General features: G+C 40.3%; 1 protein-coding gene across 5 annotated transcripts in view; it reads right to left on the minus strand.

The window, feature by feature from the left end:
• Positions 1-20,639, minus strand: part of LOC109553109 (protein FRA10AC1) — a 76,552-nt gene that overhangs the window by 31,456 nt on the left and 24,457 nt on the right. For 2 of the 5 annotated variants that reach the window (XM_070780499.1, XM_019953039.2), the window contains exons 1-6: positions 8,655-8,841; positions 8,479-8,548; positions 6,400-6,476; positions 4,964-5,059; positions 4,807-4,852; positions 506-582 (exon numbers count right to left, since the gene is read on the minus strand). In XM_070780499.1, coding sequence (XP_070636600.1) covers positions 506-582; positions 4,807-4,852; positions 4,964-5,059; positions 6,400-6,476 — 296 coding nt within the window. In that variant the 5' untranslated portion in view covers positions 8,479-8,548; positions 8,655-8,841. The other 3 variants (XM_070780497.1, XM_019953040.2, XM_070780498.1) reach the window with 3 other exon arrangements.

Here is a 20,639-nt window from a genome sequence, read left to right on the forward strand (position 1 = left end):
GGATAGATGAGCTGATATGGAGTTTTTTAGGGCTTTACCAATTCAGAAAATCGTTAAACCAAGAGAGTAAAATCCACACAAAACTAAGAGGCTCTGAAAGAAGAGCCTCAGATATAAGAAGAAATCTCATGTGTAGGAAATATTAGAGTGAAGTCTCTTGTTTGCCTTACCTTTTAAAAAGCAATCCAAACCTGAAGTTTAAAAAGTTCATTATTTCAAAAATTCTTGTGGAAAACAAAAACCACTGAAAATCAGGCACATGAGTATCCCTCACATATGCTGTTATTGCCCGATCAGATCTGGCTCAGCAGGCCAGATCTGGCCCAAGGCCTGTTGCCAGAGAAATTAGTTCTCAATGAGCTGGCTGGCTAGAAGCTACGTATGGCCTCTCCACTGATGATATAACAACAAAACCAAAATGGAAAGCAGGAGAAAATGAGAAGACACAGTAGCTGCGAGTCTTCATACCCATTTCCCATTGTAAAATACACTTCATGACACTTACCCCAATCGTCTGAAGTCTTCTTTTTTGCCACCATAATATAAAATATAGTCATTTACAAACTTTGTATGCCTTTGATACTGAAATGCAAAAAATTAAGGATTTTATTTGCTCAAGAGTAGTCCTGTGTCAATGACATATTAGTGAGTAGGGGGAAAAAGCATGAGTCCGCTTAGTTTTTTTAAAATATGCGAATACTATACATGGTTATGGGCTTCCCTGGTGGCTCAGAGGTTAAAGCGTCTGCCTGCAATGCGGGAGACCAGGGTTCAATCCCTGGGTTGGGAAGATCCACTGGAGAAGGAAGTGGCAACCCACTCTAGTATTCTTGCCTGGAGAATCCCATGGAGGGAGGAGCCTGGTAGGCTAGATGGTTATAAATAAAATTGATGGTTATAAATAAAAAATCTAAAAGGGTAAATATTAAACTGCTAAGAGTGAACACTAGAGTAGAGGGACTTTCACTTTCTATCAAATACTCTTCATATTGCTTTGAATGTTTTCAGGCAATAACTATGCGGAGAAGGACAGTTTCCTATTCTATTGGGAACTGCATACAGCCTCACACCACCATTCATTTTAATCATCATGATATGAAAAATAAATTATAGTTTCTAAAGTTAAAGGCGAGGAGAATTTAACTTCCATTATTATAAAATATAATTTAGCTATTTTGGTAACAATAAAGACTCCAAAATAGAAGATATAACTTTTATAATATTAAGTCCTGAGGCTTTCAAAAAGAATATAAGAAATTAGATGTTATTTTTTCTGCTCTCTTTTAATATCCAATAAGCTACAGTCATGTTTATTTTCAAGGCAATATAACAAGATATATGAGCATTTTACTTCTTGTTTTAAAAAGCTCAATGGTATTCTCTCTAGAGCTGAACACACACAACAGAACTGACATTATACTGTATGTGACCATATCCTCTTATGTTTACTTCCCTAGCAGCTCAGCAGTAAAGAATCTGCCTGTATTGCAGGAGACGTGGGTTCCATCCCTGGATCAGGAAGATCCTCTGGAGGAGGAAATGGCAACTCATTCCAGTATTCTTGTCCGGGAAGTTCCACGGACAGAGGGTCCTGGCAGGCTACAGTCCATGGGGTCACAAAAGAATAGGGTGAGTGAGTGACTGAGTGACTAACATTTTCACTTTCACACCCTATTATACTAAAGATAAACAGTGATTTAATTACTCACAATGTGTACTAATAGAGTAGCGAATCAAAACATAATTCCAAAATGGGAAACAAAGCAATTAACACCTCAGAAAAGAAAAAAAGAAAAACTAGATACCCAGAGATCTGGGTTCTAGTTCTCAGTTTATCACTAACTGGTCATGTGACACTGGCGAGTCACTAAATCATTCAGGACTCAGGTCAGCAAACTTTTTCTGTAACTAGTAAAATATGCAGGCCATATGGTCTCTGTCAAACTACTCAGCTCTGCCATTTTAGCATGAAAGTAAGCACAGATAACATCTAAATGAATGAACATAGCTGTGTTCCAAAAAACTTTTATTTACAAGAACAAGTGGTAGGTGGGACTTTGCTTCCAGGAAGATGGAGCAAAGATGTACAGTTAACCCTTAAATAGGACCTTAAACAGAGGTACCTACCTCTGCTAGGTCCAAAATCTGCATATAACATACAGCTAGCCTTCTGCATTTGCAGATTCAACTAAGTGCAGATCGTTAGTATCACAGTAAAATAAATACCCTTACTTACACAAGTAATATAGTAAAACAAAAATCCTTATATAAGGGGACCCACACAGTTTAAACCCTCTGTTGTTCAAGGGTCAATTGCACTTCTTCCTGTTCCTCTCACTGAGAACTAAATACCTTGGAAATTATATATAAAAAAAACATAAGAAGACTCTGAAAAGTAAAGAGAAGGCAGACCAGCTAAGAAACTCAGGATTCATGGTATGACATGGTAGTGAGTTCCCCAGGTTTTCTTTTGTCTTAGTAAATCCTAGACTTGGAGGCAAAGAAGCTGGCAACATGGAGATACAAAAAAAAAAAAAAAATCAACAAAAGGCTGCTCCCTCTAACAAAATAACCAGGAGAGAGACAGCCTAACAAGATAATTTGTAGGCAATAACTACTCTACTCTAGCCAAACATTTCAGTAAATGTATGACCCCAACCTCCACCTACTCCAGAAAAGGGTATCTGGACTTTCACCCCATCAGACAGTAACTAGATGCCCCAACACCTCCAACTGAATGGTGTGTAATAGAAGGCACAGATGTTGAAAGGTAAAGGAACAAGGGGCAGATGACATCCATGGGAAAGCTAACTTACTGGGTTAGGAGATAAGTGGAATAAATAAATTGGTGACAAGAACTTCTATAAATGATCAGGAAAAATAAAGTGAAACTGGTATCTACAGAATAGCAAGTATATCTAATTGCCACTGTCTCCTTCTCTCTGTCCTGACAATAGTTATAAATATCCCAAAATATTTTCATTCTCCAATACTTCCAAAGGTAATACGGATGTCTAGTGGTAGCAGCTAGTGTAATTAAGCCCACAGTCTTACCAAAAAGTTAGGCTAAGACATAGCTGTAAGAGGGAAACAAGGTATAGCTTAAAGACAGCCCTAAGTTATGCCTGAAACTTGAAGCCACAACAGGCCTGAGATAGTTCACAAACAGATCTATTATTAAATATCAGTTTTATAAGAACTTAAAGAGCTAAGAACCAGGTAAGAAAAGAATAAGAGTTAAGATGAGACTAAAGACAATAGTATAAAAATGAGAAACGTCGATAGCTTGGCAAAAACAGGTTGGAAAAATATATGCAAATTCAAGGACTTTGTAAACCTCTTTATAGGAAATTAGTAATATATTTTATTATTTTTTGTTTCTAAATCTTTCTTACATATTAGTAAAAAGAGAACTGTATTCAAAAGTATAAAAGGCAAAATTCCATATCAATAAACACTTATAAAATTTACATCTAACTTCACAAGATTTTATGAAATAAGTAAAGTATAATTCTGAAAGAGATGGGAAGACCAGACCACCTGACCTGCCTCTTGAGAAGCCTGTATGCAGGACAGGAAGCAACAGTTAGAACTGGACATGGAACAACACACTGGTTCCAAATAGGAAAAGGAGTATGTCAAGGCTGTATATTGTCACCCTGCTTATTTAACTTCTATGCAGAGTACATCACGAGAAATGCTGGGCTGGAGGAAGCACAAGCTGGAACCAAGATTGCCGGGAGAAATATCAATAACCTCAGATATGCAGGTGACACCACCCTTATGGCAGAAAGTGAAGAACTAAAGAGCCTCTTGATGAAAGTGAAAGAAGAGAGTGAAAAAGTTGGCTTAAAGCTCAACATTCAGAAAACTAAGATCATGGCATCTTGTCCCATCACTTCATGGCAAACAGATGGGGAAACAGTGGAAACAGTGTCAGACTTTATCTTTTTGGGCTCCAAAATCACTGCAGATGGTGACTGCAGCCATGAAATTAAAAGATGCTTACTCCTTGGAAGAAAAGTTATGACCAACCTAGATAGCATATTCAAAAGCAGAGACATTATTTGGCAACAAAGGTCCGTCTAGTCAAGGCTATGGTTTTTCCTGTGGTCATGTATGGATGCGAGAGTTGGACTGTGAAGACAGCTGAGCACCAAAGAATTGATGCTTTAGAACTGTGGTGTTGGAAAAGACTCTTGAGAGTCCCTTGGACTGCAAGGAGATCCAACCAGTACATTCTAAAGGAGATCAGCTCTGGGTGTTCTTTGGAAGGAATGATGCTAAAGCTGAAACTCCAGTACTTTGGCCACCTCATGTGAAGAGTTGACTGATTGGAAAAGACTCTGATGCTGGGAGGGATTGGGAGCAGGAGGAGAAGGGGGACAACAGAGGATGAGATGGCTGGATGGCATCACCAACTTGATGGACATGAGTTTGAGTGGACTCTGGGAGATGGTGATGGACAGGGAGGCCTGGTGTGCTGCGATTCATGGGGTCGCAACGAGTCAGACCCAACTGAGCGACTGAACTGAATTGAACTGAAAGTATTAGTTGCTTAGTCGTGTCTAACTCTTTGCAACCCTGTGGGCTGTAGCCCGCGAGGCTTCTCTATCCAAGAGATTCTCCAGGCAAGAATATTGGAGTGTGTAGCCATTTCCTTGTCCAGAGGATCTTCCTGACCCAGAGATCGAACCCAGGTCTCTCCTACACTGCAGGCAGATTCTTTACCATCTGAGCCACCTGGAAAGCAGCAGACTTTAAAAACTGTATTCGTCATAAAACCTAGGAATATAAAAAGGATACAGCATCCATAGCTATGAGATGAAACCTTCTATTTTTTGCTTCTTCCCTGTTAAGAAAAATTTTAAACAAATTCAAATGTCTGTATTTAATTAATATAATCAAACAACCAACATCTTAAACAAAGAAAAAAAAAGTAATTTAATTTGAAGTATCGTACCTATCCAGCAATTCTGCTGCAACTTGTTTATGAACCACCTTTCCATGTTTTTCTTTCTGAAATGGCTTTTTGAGTAGTAAATCATCTTCAACTGTCCTGGTTTGTTAAGAAGAAAAATTATTAGAAGAGTTCATTCTTTGCAAAGGGTGTTTCCTGTTTCTTTATTATTTTCTTTTTTATTATTTTGTTAATTGGAACATGTTTTAAAGAATTCAACTCTTATTAAAGATTCATTGATCTTTAATGAGACATTTTATGTCTTCAACACTTTAATTAATATCTTAACTTAAATATTTAATACCTCTAAAATGGAGAAGACCAGACTAACAAATGCATGTGCTCTGCTGCCATACCATCTAGGGTCCTTGGTTCAAATTTTGGCTCTGTCATTTACTATCTTAAATTACTTAAATCTTTGTGTGCCACAATTTCCTTGTTTGCAAAGTAGAGATAATAAAGCTTTCAATAATTGGTAACATGAAAAAAGAAGGGCTGATTACAGATGATATACATTATAGGTGTTCAGCTCTAATTAGATAAACAGGTATACTCCTAGAGTATACAAGACTATCCAATTAATTTGCTCAAATTCTATTCTAACAAAACAATATTTCTCAATGAAAAATTTTGAAAATGCAAAGCATTTTCATTACATAAAAATATAATTTATTACATAATTATTTCTATTCTTTTGGTTATCCACGAAGACTGAGTACCCAACAAAAGTGTCCAGTCCCAATTAGTTGCTTACTATATTGCTTGAGTGTGAAATAATAAACCAGTTTTTGTTAAGTTTGGTTAACACGAATCAGTCAACCACTCCTAAGTTAACAGATAAAATTATTATCCATTAAGCACTGAAAGCTGAACACAATACCCCTAAACACAGCTACTCCACCAAGACATAGCCTCCTTTTAAGGCTCAGGCTTTATCTGCTACCAGTTTTTATCCCTTTCATTCAATAAAAACTTCCATGGAGTCCTGCTTCTGGCCACTTAGTCCGCTCATTCACCGAATCTTAAGAATCGCACTGCATCGCAATCTCATCCTCCACACTAACCTCATTTTGAAGTCAAGTACTGAAAAAGGGACCACCAACCAACCCAGTGCCTTCTTAGCTCTGACAGTCACAAGTAGAGTCCTTGACAGTCGAATGAAAAGTACACGCAATAGAGAAATTTAAAAGCTTCAAATGATTTCCTTTGTTTCCCTTTCCACAAATCCCTTCACAACATAAATATTACTTTATCTTTCACACAACTGTTCTCAAATTTTACAGTCAATTCATTATAGTTTAATGAATAAAAATTCACTCAGTAGAGAGCATTGTTGTCTTCACATGTAAACACAATCCAAAAACTTTGAATAGTATTTATTTATATCTCATCTCAATCTAGAAAGGACTGGCAATAGAGATCAATAAAAAATTACTTACCTTTTCTTCCTTTTGCTAGATTCTCCACAGTGTTCATCATCACTAAAATCAGAGTCATAGCCTCCGTGACCATGCATCTATAAAGAAGTACAGTCAGTTACTTAGAATCTAAGTTATACATAGTTTTGGAAACAGAAAAGTTCAAATACAAGTTATCCTTAAAAGCCACAATAGTTATAAAGGACTGTGGTAGGTATACCAGGGGCTATCTAGCCATCTAAAACTCTCATTCACTTTGAAATAACAGACTTACCCTTTAGAAAATGAATCAATATTTTCACCTTAATACCAACAAGGGAAACTACTCTTTTACCTTGCCCTTTAAAACCAGGTCTAGAAGCTGCCAAGTCAGGACATACAAGGTTCAGCAATGTGTTACTTCTATTTGATTCAGAGTAACAGTTGCTGTGTATTTATCATCAACTTTGTTCCAGACATTATATTAGTTTCTTTACAAACACGGCTTCTAATTCTGCAAGTTAGGAACTATAACCTCCATTTTATAGATGAGGAAATCAAGGACAAAGTTAAGCAAATCAATTATACGGAGGAAATATATGGCATGGCTAAGGCGATCTACTCGATTCTTAAGCCTATGATCTCAACTATTACAAACTGCCTGTCTGGAATATGCTAACATTTTGATTACTGCTGCTGCTGCTAAGTAGCTTCAGTCGTGTCTGACTCTGTGCGACCCCATAGACGGCAGCCCACCAGGCTTCCCGTTCCTGGGATTCTCCAGGCAAGAACACTGGAGTGGGTTGCCATTTCCTTCTCCAATGCATCAAAGTGAAAAGTGAAAGTGAAGTCGCTCAGTCATGTCCGAATCTAGCGACCCCATGGACTGCAGCTTACCAGGCTCCTCCGTCCATGGGATTTTCTAGGCAAAAGTACTGGAGTGGGATGCCATATTAGACTTACTGGATTTGTAAATAGCACATAAGCAATTGATAAAAAAATTCCCCAACTACTTTCATGAGTTCCTTTTTCTTTTAAACCTAGTTTCTTCAAGGTAAACCACCTTGTCCTTTGCTCTAGACAACTTTCTCTTGTTTCTATTCATTTTTAAATAAAAATTCTTAGGAATACTAAAAGATCTCAATTGTCACTCAGATATGTTAGAAGCAGCTCCTGGTTTCAGCATTACATTGAATTTGGAATGTAAATTAACAGAGGAGGAAAGGATTATTTGACTATTTGTCATAAATACCAATTCATACAAATATGAGGAACCAGTCCAGACCAAATGATGTCAAATTTTAAAAATTCTAGTATTCACGACAGCAAGTACAGTAGAAAAAGGAAAGAACTTCCTAATCTTCATTGCACTAGATCCAAGACAAAAAATATGTTTCTAGTCATGGCTTCCTTGAATAAATTACTTCGTCTCTTTGGGCTGCATCTGCTAAATAAGGTGGCTGCATCAAACAATCTTTAAATCCTTTGAGTGTGATCTTTATTATTCCATTTCCAAACTTAAGTGTATGGGTGTATATTTCTCTTCCCTGTCCCACAGAACTCTAGAGGAAGGCCCTAGCCAAGGTTGAGATGGTTTAGGGCAGCTTCCACTTTACTCCTGCTTACATATAAGACACATCTGGATCTCACACACCTTTTATCATGTCAACTACTTGCTTCAGCTGTTCTATCACAAAGATTCAAACCTTACCAGCCTCTCACTCCTTATGGCCTCACTTTCTGCACACCCTGATGGGGGAGAAATATTGTCGGGAGCTTAGAGGTAAGTTCTAGGGTCAGCCTGCCAGAACGCAAATCCTGTCTCTGCACTTTTCATAGCTTTCTTTGAGCATGCTCCTTAACCTCTGGGAGCCTGTTTCCTCCTCTATAAAGTGAGGCTAGTAAAAGTACCAGTCTCACAGGGTTAGTCAATAAATGAGCTACCATATATAACGAGTTTTAGAACAGTGTCAGGTACAGTAAAACCCTATTAATGTTAATTACTCTTGCCGTCATCACCTTGTTCCCACACCCTCCTACCCTTGCACCCCATCTCGTCTTTTATTTTCATCCATCGCACACTCATCTGAATTCATTGACTGCATTAAAAAGCTCACTCACGTTAGGCTACGAATCAACTGACAAGAACCGAGAGAAATTCGAGAAGGGAGACGCGGGGTGTTTCCAAAATCTGCCATTAAAGAAAAGAAAACAACAATCAACTAGTAGCATAGGAGGAACAAGTTTCGAGGTCCTTCTCCCCGACCCCAAATACACTCAAGGCCCGCCTCACACACCCCTTCCCCTCCTCCCTGCTCTGCCAAGTGCGCTCGCTGAGTCGTCGTTCCCTCTTTTGCCCACGTCTGCAGCGACAACCGACGGCCTGAGCGAGCCGCTGCAGCACCAGCCGCGTCGCCCCTGCTTGAAGCCTCTCCACAATAGCCACCACAGTTAGCGCCACCACCACCACCGCTCCCCGCCTCTCCCTACGGGTCCCGACTGGTCACTGCTTCCGGCTCGGCTAGGCTGCGTGTTTCACTTAAATGACACAGTACCCGGCGCGCAGACCTTGTGCTACAGCTAGAACAGCCCCGGGAAACAAAGGGACTGGAAGAACAGGGCCGGGAGGGAAGGCAGAGGCTTCCGGCTTCCCCGAAGTGGCAGAAATCGTTTTTTTTTTTTTCTCCTGGGCTTCCTTTCATTTTCCTCTCGGGAGCCCAGCATCTAATATCGCGTGGCACTGCTCACACTAAGCCCACGCCCCTCGTTTGAAAATTTGTTTCCTTGTAGGAAAAAAAACTCTTCCTGAATATCACTTGCCGTCCTCTTTCTAGTAACCTTAGTAACGCCTCCTCTCAGCACCCTCGCTGAGCGTCTCAGTCTCCGATCTGCCTTCTCCACCACCCCCCCCTCGCCCCAAAACGGTTCTCATAATTAGAACAAAAATAGCTTTTCATCGCTTCACCACCCACACAGTAGATGCCATTCCAAATGTAGTCCTGATGGCAGAGGAGCTCATCGAATATGCCAGGAGAGAAAGAAGAAAGAGTGGGTAGGGCCGATTTCACAGGCTCGCAAATTCTCTGCAGACAAGTGACTTGGCACAGGTGAAAGGGGATCTAAATAGTTACTTTAAAAAGAAAGAAAAGAAAAAATGCAGACGGGAAACATTTTAAGCTCTGCCGTGTTTTCCCTGTGTTTTACCTTTTCTAAATTACGATGCCCCATTCTGTTTTTGCAGCTTAGTTACTGGGTTCGTATCTTATCCCCGCTCCGGCTCATGCTATTCATCTGTGCTTCCTCCTTGGTACCCAACACGGTTCCTTGGAAATTACGCGCGTTAATTAGGTATTTGTTGAAAACTGAACTGGCATGCCACTGACTTTCACGAGGGGCTCATTATAGCAAAAACCTTAGCACATAACACTCACCACTTTACATCTTTTGAACTAAATGGTAGATAACAATATCTATCCGTTCAAGCCACATCTATCCCTGACAGTAAATTACAGATTCATCCTGCTTTACACATGCAATGAATATGATCTTAAAAATCTGTAAGTTAAATTATTGTAAATTCAATTTCAAAATTCAATCGGATTAAACTTCAATAAAACGTTTATTAAAATATTTAAAGCGGTACGGCAGAAACCAGTAAACGTTGTAAAGCAATTATCCTCCAATTAAAAATAAAGTTTAAAATATTTAAAACAAGAAGAAGCTTCATGATTTAACATTAAACCATATTGAATTATTTTGTCAATAAGTTCCTTTTTTAGTAAATATCTGAAGTATCTACTCAGTTCTTTTATTTATTATTGATAAAACCAAACACATCTGTGTGTGCTTGCTAAGTTGCTTCAGTCGAGTTGGTCTCTGTGCAACCCTATGGACTGAAGCGCCCCAGGCTCCTCTGTCTATGGGCTTCTACAGGCAAGAATACTGGAGTGGGTTGCATGCCCTCCTCCAGGAGATCTTCCAGACCCAGGGATGGAACCCACATTTCTTATGTCTCCTGCATTGGCAGGTAGGTTTTTTACCCCTAGCACTACCTGGTATTCAATTTACTTTCTACCAATATTTGATCTTTAATAGCATTTTCTACCATTCTTAGTGTTTTTTTGTCTGTTGCTTCATTTTACTCTTACAACAACCTGTGCTGCATGCAGTATTATTAGCCCCATTTTGCACCTAAAAAATAAAAGCACAAAACTCAGAGCCACAGGCCTGGTGAGAGGCTACAACTGGGAATACTTATTTCTCTACAAGACCCGGTTTTCTCTGTCTCTCTCTATCAAAATCTGTCTTTCTCTCTCTCTTTTTTAACTCACTAATTGCATGAGAAATAGCTTCTGGTTCTAACATTTGAAGAATTTCAGATCTGTTGTTACCAGATCATTCAGCCAAAGATTTGCATTTCTCTGTTTGAGGCAGCAGTTATTGAAAGAGAGAAAATAGAAAATGTATGTTAGGGATAGATCACATAATATGAACCAAAACCAACTAATAGAGGAGAGACAACCTACCTGATCAGGAAATCTCAAGTTAGCAATTACAACTCAACAACTGAAAAAACAACAAATATTTATCATGTGTCTGCTTTGGACAGAGCCCTGTCCTAGTCATCAGGGTTACAAATATGTAAAAGTCACTCCTTACTCTCCAAGGATGAATAGTAACAAAGAAAGAGTATATAGAAAAATAACAACAAAATAGTCTATCAATATGAAGTGCCTGGTAAATGACATGAACCTATGGTTTCCAATCTATAAAATATACTGTTTTAATGAATATGAAAATTTATATGGACACCAATGTTGTATAACTCAAAGCAAAAAATACTACAATAGGTATGCGGTGGGGGTGAGGGAAGTTGGTCCCCACTCCACTCCATCACCCTTCTCCCCTACACACACACCCTTATTCCCTGCCACTCCCAATGCCTGACGGTGGGCTGGGGTGGTGGGAATGCTGCTTTGGGAAACAGTATAGTAAAGAGCTCCACTTCAAAGTCAGCCAGACCCACAATCAAGTCAGGTTTCTGTCACTTTCTAGCTAGGAAATCTTGGTTGTTGCTGTTGTTTAGTTGCTCAGTCGTGTCCGACTCTTTTGTGACCACACGGACTGTAGCCCTCCAGGCTTCTGTGTTCATGGGATTTCCCAGGCAAGAATACTGGAGTGGGTTGCCATTTCCTTCTCCAGGGGATCTTCCCAACTCAAGGATCAAATACGCATCTCCGGCATTGGCAGGTGGATTCTTTTACCACTGGTCCACCAGGAAGGCCCAGGAGATCTTGGGCAAGTTTTTAATTAAGTCTTAATTTCCTCACCTATAAAATGGAAATAATAGTACTACCTATCTCATAGTGGGTTATGAGGTTTGAAACAAAACAAGGCAGCTAAAATGCCCAGAATGATGCATACTTCATATTAAGAATATAATAAATGTTTTACTTGAGGAAAGTAGCATTTATTGAGGAAATTATTTTTTTTTTTTAACTTATTGGCTGCATGTGGGATCTTAGCTCCCTAAAGTGAAGTGAAAGTCGCTCAGTCGTGTCCAACTCTTTGCAACCCCATGGACTATACAGTCCATGGAATTCTCCAGGCCAGGATACTGGAAGGGGTAGCTGTTCCCTTCTTCAGGGGATCTTCAAGCCAGGGATCAAACCCAGGTCTCCCACACTGCAGTTGTATTCTATACCAGCTGAGCTATCAGGAAAGCCTGGGATCAAATCCGCACCCCGTGCTTTGGAAGCATGTAGTCTTAACCACTGGACCACCAGGGAAGTTCCTGAGGAAATTCTTGTGATTTAACAATCAACTGCTTCTGGAGTATGGCCTAGAAACAGATCCACATTTATATAATATCATGATTAATGGCATAGGTTTAAGTATAAACTTCTTAGTAAATAGTTCTGAGCAAATTTAATACTATGGTAAAAAAAAAAAAACCACCCTCATTCCTAACTTGATTCACACCACACATATTAGTCGCCTTCAAAAATAACATAGGAAAACCTCTTCATGATATTCCAGGATCTCTTCCTTAGGGCAGGAGAGATTTTCTTACATAAGATATACAAAGGGCTAACCACAAAGTACAAACATAAAGAACAGGCTTCTGTTCATTTAAAACACTTTATTAAAAAGTGAAAAGTTAAGTCACAGAATGGGAGAATATAATGCAGTAGACACACTGTCAGATTATATGAAGAACTTGAAAAATAAGGGGAAAAAAAACAATAGAAAAGCTAGCTAAAGGCTTGAACAGACAGTTCAAGACGTCTGAATTGCCAGTGCACATACAATGAAGTGCTCGTTCTCACTAGTTATCAGAGAAATGAAAATTAAGAAAACAATGCACACCATTACACACTGAAGAGAGTAACTAACTGGAGAAGACAGATCTAGTACTGATGGAGATATGGTATGACTACAATAATTTTATGCTGTTGTGGGAATGTAAATTGGTACAATCACCTTGGAAAATATGTTTGATAGTATGTACTAATGCCAAATGTATATGTCCTATGTCTCATATGTTCCACTCCTCAGTGTACTTTCAAAAGAAAAATGTACATATATTCATCAAAGCACCTGGCTTAGAAAGCACCAGCACTACTTATAAGTAAAAAACTGTAAGCAACCCAAACGGTCAGCAGGATTAGAATAATTAAATAAATTGCAACATATTCACACCTTGGAATACTATACAGCAACAAAAACAAGTAAATGACAGCTATCTGCAGCAGCATAGATGAATCTCATCCATGTGATGCTGAACAAAAGAAGCTTTGTGTATGCAAAAGAATACCTATCGCACAATCCTATTCATACAAAAAATAAGGTCAAAAGTAATCTGTCTGTTCCAAGTTAGAATAATGATTCCCCTGGTTGGGCATACAGGAGGTGACTGGAAGCAGCCACAAGGCATAGTGGGAGGGGACTTTTGGGGAAATGGCAATATTAATATTCTGTTTCCTGTCCCTGGCATTCACTGCACGAGTGGTTCATTTCTACCTATGACTTGTGTACTTTTATGTTTGCAAGTTATGCTTCAATAAAGAGTTTATATTTACAAAATTTAACTGTTCTCAGAGGTTTGTAAAACTTTAATTGATCAATGGAAATTTTGGCAATTAAAGTGATTTCAGGCATGGCAGAACAGGCTGGGGAGTAGATAGATGGGATTTCCTGGGGTCTCAGAATTCACACCACATAAATGCTTGTGTAGTCAGAGATGAATTTCCTGTAGGCATAGAGATGGAGACAGACAGGGAGCTCTGTAAGTGCTGAGAAAGACTCTAGTCAGCACCCAAAGGACTGAGAGTGCCCGGGCCTTGAACTCTTGGCACAGTCAGCTGTACTTCCTGTACATTTATAAGCCAGGATCTGGCAGAAGGCAACTCTGCAACCTCCGACGTACAACTCAGCCCATGAACTGAGACCCAATCTAATACTTCTCTTTGCAATACAGTCAAAGGTCAGCCACTCACTTATGAAAGTGCCTGGAAGAGGCAACCGGAGCACGAATACTGTGGCTGGATGGACAATGGGAAGCAGAGTGGAAAGACAGCAACATACCGCTTAGCCAAATGAATTGATTGTCATTTTTAGGCCTGCTCCCAGGAGGCAAGAACAGAGACAGGATGTCTATAAAACCCCTCTCTGAGGTAGTGGTGGATAAGGAGCCTTCTGATTAAGAGATAGGGAGACACTTACCAAGTCAATGAGATGAGAAGCAGAGACCAGGGATATTAATGTCACTGGAAAACTGATGGATTTATGTTTTGTCATATAATATCTGTTGGTATCAAGATTTCAGGTCTCATTCAGGAAATTGCAAAGTGGGGAGACTCATTATAATAATGAAAGTTGATGGCTGCTGTAACTCTGGATCCTTCTTCAAGGGCTGACTGGGCCTACAGTCATGGGAAACATAATCCCCGCACTCACTGAGGCTATAGAGAGGGAAAGAAAACCTCTACCCTTGTAAATTCTTCTGGCTGGCCTAAACATTAAATTGATGAGATAGATTACCAGGAGAAAGTTATATTTAAGTACATATGTACAGGGTTTCATAAGAATACATATCACATGATTTCACAATTCATGAATACAAGTTAAATGTGTACAGGGCATGTTGTATAGTCAAGCGAAACATCCAGGAAAGTACGTCTGTGGTGTATTTAAGGATACACCCTATCATCATTATGTTGTCAGGCAACTGGATGTAAATAGTAAGCAATTTTCCTAAATAATGTCTTAATTAACGTATTTTCTGAAAGTAAAACCCCTTTTACTTTTAGCTCTCCTGATACTGAAGGTGATAATTGGTTGTAGGAAATGAAATACTTATAGACACAGAGATAACCTAAATGACTAGGTTCTGAGACACAGCGGTAAACAGCAGATGGGGGGGCTCATGCCTCTCCTTACTTGGGCCACATAAAAAGCAAGAGCACTCAAGTAATACTGGGATCCATAAATAGAACTTTCTCAATGGCACACTTTATTGTCAGGAATTTTTTCAATAGTATAGGAAGCATAAAATAGAAATGTAGGCCAGAATTGCTAGGGCAATCCATTTTTCTAGAAAAGTTAACAAGCTGAATTTTTAGATTCAGTATTCTGAGTTTTAACACTGGCATCTAATTCATGTTTAAAAATCAAAGCAAACACACTTTGGACCAAAGCACTTCTGTGAGCTGAATGCAGCCCATGGGATGTAGATTTCCAAGGACTAATCCATACACCTGAGGACTGCATTTTGGAGGTGGTAGTTTGGAAGCAGAGGTTCTGAGTCTGTCTTGGATGAATCTCTTGGTAATAAAACAGGCTCTTGGTAAGTCATGCATGGACACTCCTTCAAGAAAGGAATCAAAAGCCTTTGGAACACTTTGGGAAGGAGGCTCACAGCCTAGTCACACCAAGGGGTGATCTACACATCCCTGCACAGAAACATATATACCAACTGAGAAGCCCCAGGTGTCACCCAGACTGGGCACGTGGAACTCACATCCCAGTGCTTAGTGACGATGCTGAATTTTGCCTGAGCCCTTTGCTCCTGGAAAACAGTGCCAATTAAAGGAATTCCCCAGTTTTTATGATATGGAAAACAGCTTGCTGCAAAGAACCACTCTTTTCCATATGACTTAGATAAGGCTTAGATGCCCCCTGTTTAACCTATGACAAAGCTACACACAGACCCTCCAAATTCCCATTGTCTCATAAATGATGAGTTGAACTGCTCACCCCCACTGATCAATTGGATCAAGATGCTTGTTAACCAAACTTCAGTTCAGCTTCTTTCCTTCCTCCAAGCCCCTGAACTTTGGCCCACCCTCAGTCTGAGGCAGCACACAGAGAACAGACTGGCTTCAGCATAAAATTTTCTCTGATCTAATGTCTGATCATGCCACCCTTCCACTCCAGTTTCCCACATTTGCTTCTCTCTAGCCCTGTTCATGCCCCTCTATTAAAACAAGACCAAGTCCTTCCCTATCACAATAGTCCCTTTCCCGCCTGGCAAAATATTTTTGAATAAAAGTTTCTCCCAACTAAGTCCAGATTTGTTTTTTGTTTGACCGTGTCATTGTGCATCCTATGTTATCTTGCACAGTTTCTGACAATAAAGTGTGCTGTTGAAAATGTTGTTTATGAACAGAAGTACTATCTAGTGGATGATGCCCTCTCACAGGACAAGAATTAAGCCGTCGCTGAAGCATCCCCAAGTCACTGGACAGTGAGCTGCTAGACGTCAGGAGCAAGGTTGCTATCTGCCTTGGTTTCCATGATACCACACTCAGTTTTTCTTTCTCACTCTATATCTTCTCAGGATCTGATTTTCTGCAGGGTTGGGGCTTGATGTTCCTTTCTCCTTATGGTATCAGTCATTTCCATGGCTCAGAGGACCATCTACATGCTCATGTGCCCCAGTTTATAGCTTCTTAATGGCTTAATAATATTCATCATTATCTATTGATCTATATCACATTTGGTTTATCCATTCATCTGTTGACAGACACTTGGGTTGTTTCTACCTTTTGGCTATTGTCAATAATAATGCTATAAACACTGGTATACAAATATTTGTTTGAGTCCCTGTTTGAATTCTTTTGATACATACCTAAGAGCAGAATTGTTGGGTCATATGGGAATTCTATGTTTAATCTTTAAGAAATCACCATCTGTTTTCCACAATAGCTACCATTTAATATTCCTACCTTCTCCACATCCTCACCAACACTTGTTATTTCCCCCTCTTCTTCTTTTCTTTTTTTATTTATAGCCATCTTAGTAGGTGTGAAGTGGTATCTATTATAGTTCTGATTTGATTTCCCTAATGACTAATAATGTCAAGCATCATATCATGTGCATTCATCATTCTATATCTTCTTTGAAGAACTGTCTATTCAAGTCCATTGCCTATTTTTTGAATTGGGTGTTTTGTTGTTGTTGTTGTTGTTGAGTTTCAGTTCTTTATAGATTCCAGATATTCATCTTTTTTCAGATAAATGATTTGAAAATTTTTTTCTCCCATCATATAGGTTGTTTTTCACTTTCTTGATAGCATTTTTTGTTGCCTGATAGTTCTTGCTTTTCTTAAAATTCAATTGAAAAAGATATTTTTAAAGGCTAAAATCATGACTCTTGTACAAATATAAAATGAACACACATCAGAGATTTTACTTACCGAAGTGATGAGGCAATAAGCAAAATGTTACCCACCCCCCTCCCCGCCAGATCAAAGGAGAATGCAAAGAACACATATATAGGCAATCAGGAAAATTAATATAAATTTACACATGGATGCAAACCTGATCAATATCCACAGGGCAATAATCAGTTGTACCTCCACCCGACAAAATTCATTCACATTACTACTGACAGGAATCATTTGTATTGCTATCAGTTTTATATGACTTTAAAAGTTGTATAAAATAGCTCAAAGACATTGAAAGTCTCATAAGTTGATTGGGTGCTAGACAGGATACCTAGTAATTCACTTTGCCTTTTTCAAAGTCTTTCATAAATTTTCCTAATGCCACCTCCAGGCCACCCTACATTGTTATCCTAGCAGTGAGGTGAACCAGCTGTTCTCCAACTGTCTGAAGTCTTTCAGCACTGGGATAGCTACTGGGGGCAGTTAGCTCAGGTAAAGAACTAATCACTAAGTGCCAGGTGGTGGAGGTGTAGCTATCCAGCCACTCTGGCTACAAACCTGAATATTTATTGTGAGCCTGCATTATGCTACAAGCGTAGTGAGGAACAAGGCCAACTGGTCTCTATCCTCTTGAGGTTTACTGTCCAAATGGGGACAGGAAGAGCAAGTAAATAAATAAGTACAATAATTACAAACTGTGATAAATGCAATGAAGGGAAACAGCTTCCAACACAGAGAATCACCCAGAAGGGCCTATGGAAGTAATGAGGGAGTCAGGACTAGTTTCTCAGAAGAGAACATTTAAGCTGAGACTTGAAAGATGAAGAGAAGTCAACCATTCCGAGTGTGGAGCGTGGCAGAAAGCTAGCCAAATACCCTCTGCTCTTCTAGGGACAGGTCTGCAGCAGCTGCAATTACTGTTCACCCCTTGGGCTTCCCTTGTGGCTCTGCTGGTGAAGAATCTGCCTGCAATGTGGGAGACCTGGGTTCGATCCCTGGGTTGGAAAGATCCCCTGGAGAAGGGAAAGGCTACCCACTCCATTATTCTGGCCTAGAGAATTCCATGGACTGAATAGTCCATGGGGTCACAAAGAGTCGGACACAACTGAGTGACTTTCACTTTCACCTGCCTAGGTACACAGGAGGCAAGAAGGACAAGGCCTGCCATTCCAGTGGTGTTTTCAGCTGCCTTTGAGTCTCAGGTTCAAACAATTTCAAGGCAAAGAGAAGGGGGCCCTCTTCCCTTCCTCTTAGGTCCCAGTTTCCGTCTAAATCCCCCCTATCTGCTAAGTGAAGCTTGAAATGTCTTCATCATGCAAACATCAGTTAAAGCCAAGTTAAACAAAAAGAGAAAAAAAAAGGCTTTAAAAATGCAAATGAGTGGGAGAATTAAAATATTAGTGTAACTGTGTAAAATAATCAGCTCTTTTGCTGAACTGGTTTGATTAGAAAGCTTTAAAGGATAGGGATCTTTGAGGCAAGAGGAAAGACCAAGGTGATGTGGGCCGATGCGGCACCATAGTGAATGTCACCGGCCCCACTCATTTGTCCACGGTCTGTGCCACAGTTCATCATGTCCCAAAATCATGTCCTGCTGCTCTATGACTCTCACCAGGATGCTGGCACGAGAAGGGCAAGGCTGGGAACCATCTGCCCGAGTTGAGTGCTGCGAGTGGACGGGCTCACAGGGACAGTCAGGAGAGGGAGGAGAAGGCGGAGGGCAGAGTTGGGGCATTGATCTGGGCAGGAGACGGAGAAAGGCAGACTCAAGAGCCCACAGAGCCAGAGAAAAATGTTGTATCATAGCAACTGAGGGAAGTGTTTAAAGAAAGGAAGTGGCCAATTATGTCAATACAGAGGGACTGCATCTCAAAATGTATCTGTCACTCGGAACACCCACCTCAGAACCATGTGGGGTGGCGGGGTGGGGGTGTGTTATTACAAATTCAGATTCCTAGGCCTCAGCCATACCTGAACCTCTGTCACTGGAGCTAGTAATTGTCATTCTTTTAGGTGCTCAGAGATTCTGATGTATTTTCCAGGGTCGTGTTTAAGCATGTGGGATGTGGAATTAGAGCTGGGTCTGATTCTGGTTCTTTCACTTAAACTGTTGGGCAAATTATTTAACTTCTATGAGCCGTAACTTTTTAAACTCTCTAATAATACTTTCTGCATAGAATTGATATAAGGATAATCTTCACGTGAGATTATATACCTGTATGCTTCTGCTGCTGCTGCTAAGTCGCTTCAGTTGTGTCCGACTCTGTGCAACCCCATAGACGGCAGCCCACCAGGCTCCCCCGTCCTTGGGATTCTCCAGGCAAGAACACTGGAGTGGGTTGCCATTTCCTTCTCCAAGGCATGAAAGTGAAAAGTGAAAGTGAAGTCGCTCAGTTGTGTCCGACCCTCAGTGACCCCATGGACTGCAGCCTTCCAGGCTCCTCGATCCATGGGATTTTCCAGGCAAGAGTACTGGAGTGGGGTGCCATTGCCTTCTCCAATATACCTGTATATATATATACGCAATGCAGTGCTTAGTACAATGCCTGGAACACAGGTGGAATTCAATGAACATTAACTGCTATTATTATTTAATAAAGAAAGGTCACTTGATTTGGGGAGAAGGGTAATTTTAAAATTTCCAGATAGCTTCCGTAGAGCAGCTCGGGAAATTTCTGGGAATTAGAAAGGAAATACATGGATAAGAAGTAGAAGCAATGAATGAAGATCAAGTTCAAGCTCAGGAAAAATTTGCAACAGGAGGAAAGACATTTGGGTTGCTAGTTAGAACTGGGTAATGGTAAGAGAAAGGTATTACTAAAATAGCAGTGATGGGAGGGTTCTTAAAGGATGGAGTAAGGGAAGTTTCAATGGTGCAGATTGAAAGCACTAGAAGAAAAGAGATTGAGAGTAGGAGCTAGTCCGGGAGAAGATGGGAAGATGGTTCAGAGGGCAGGTAGTTGGGGGGAGTGGGGTGGGAGGCAGGGAATACAAGTTAGAGAAGCTAACCCATTTCACCTGAAATATGAGGAAAGAATCCAAGCAGGGGTTTACAGAGTGTGGACCGTGGTCCAGCAGCATCAGGACCACCACAGTTTATTAGAAATGCAGCTTTCCTTCTCCACTCCACACAGACCTACTGTGTCAGAAACTCAGGGCGGGCCAGCAATCTGCGTCTTTATAAGTCTTCTAGGCAGTTCAGTGCACCTGGAGTTTGAGAACCACTGAATCAGGGCATAGCTGAAAAGGCAGAGATGTCTGAGACAGAACTACGTAGTGCCTTAGGCAAGACCACTTGCTGAGTGGTAAGGGCGGTGAGGGGACTTAGTGGAGGCTGAAGGCACGGAGAAGGAGGTCTGGACACCTGATGTAGGTGAATGCACAAGAGTCAGATGTACACACAAGGACTGCCAAACTACAAGACGCCACAAAGAAGTTTAGGTTTTACAATGACAATGCATCTGAGTGGACTAGGAAAATAACGCAAAGTATTCAAAGAGCAGGGTGTATGGACAGAGGAGACTGGCAGGCTACAGTCCATAGGGTTGCAAAGAGTTGGGCATGACTGGAGCACACACGCACACACACACTGAGATATTTATGATATTGAAAG

The sequence above is a fragment of the Bos indicus genome, chromosome 26 (assembly GCF_029378745.1).
Source record: "Bos indicus isolate NIAB-ARS_2022 breed Sahiwal x Tharparkar chromosome 26, NIAB-ARS_B.indTharparkar_mat_pri_1.0, whole genome shotgun sequence".
Classification (NCBI taxonomy): domain Eukaryota; kingdom Metazoa; phylum Chordata; class Mammalia; order Artiodactyla; family Bovidae; genus Bos; species Bos indicus.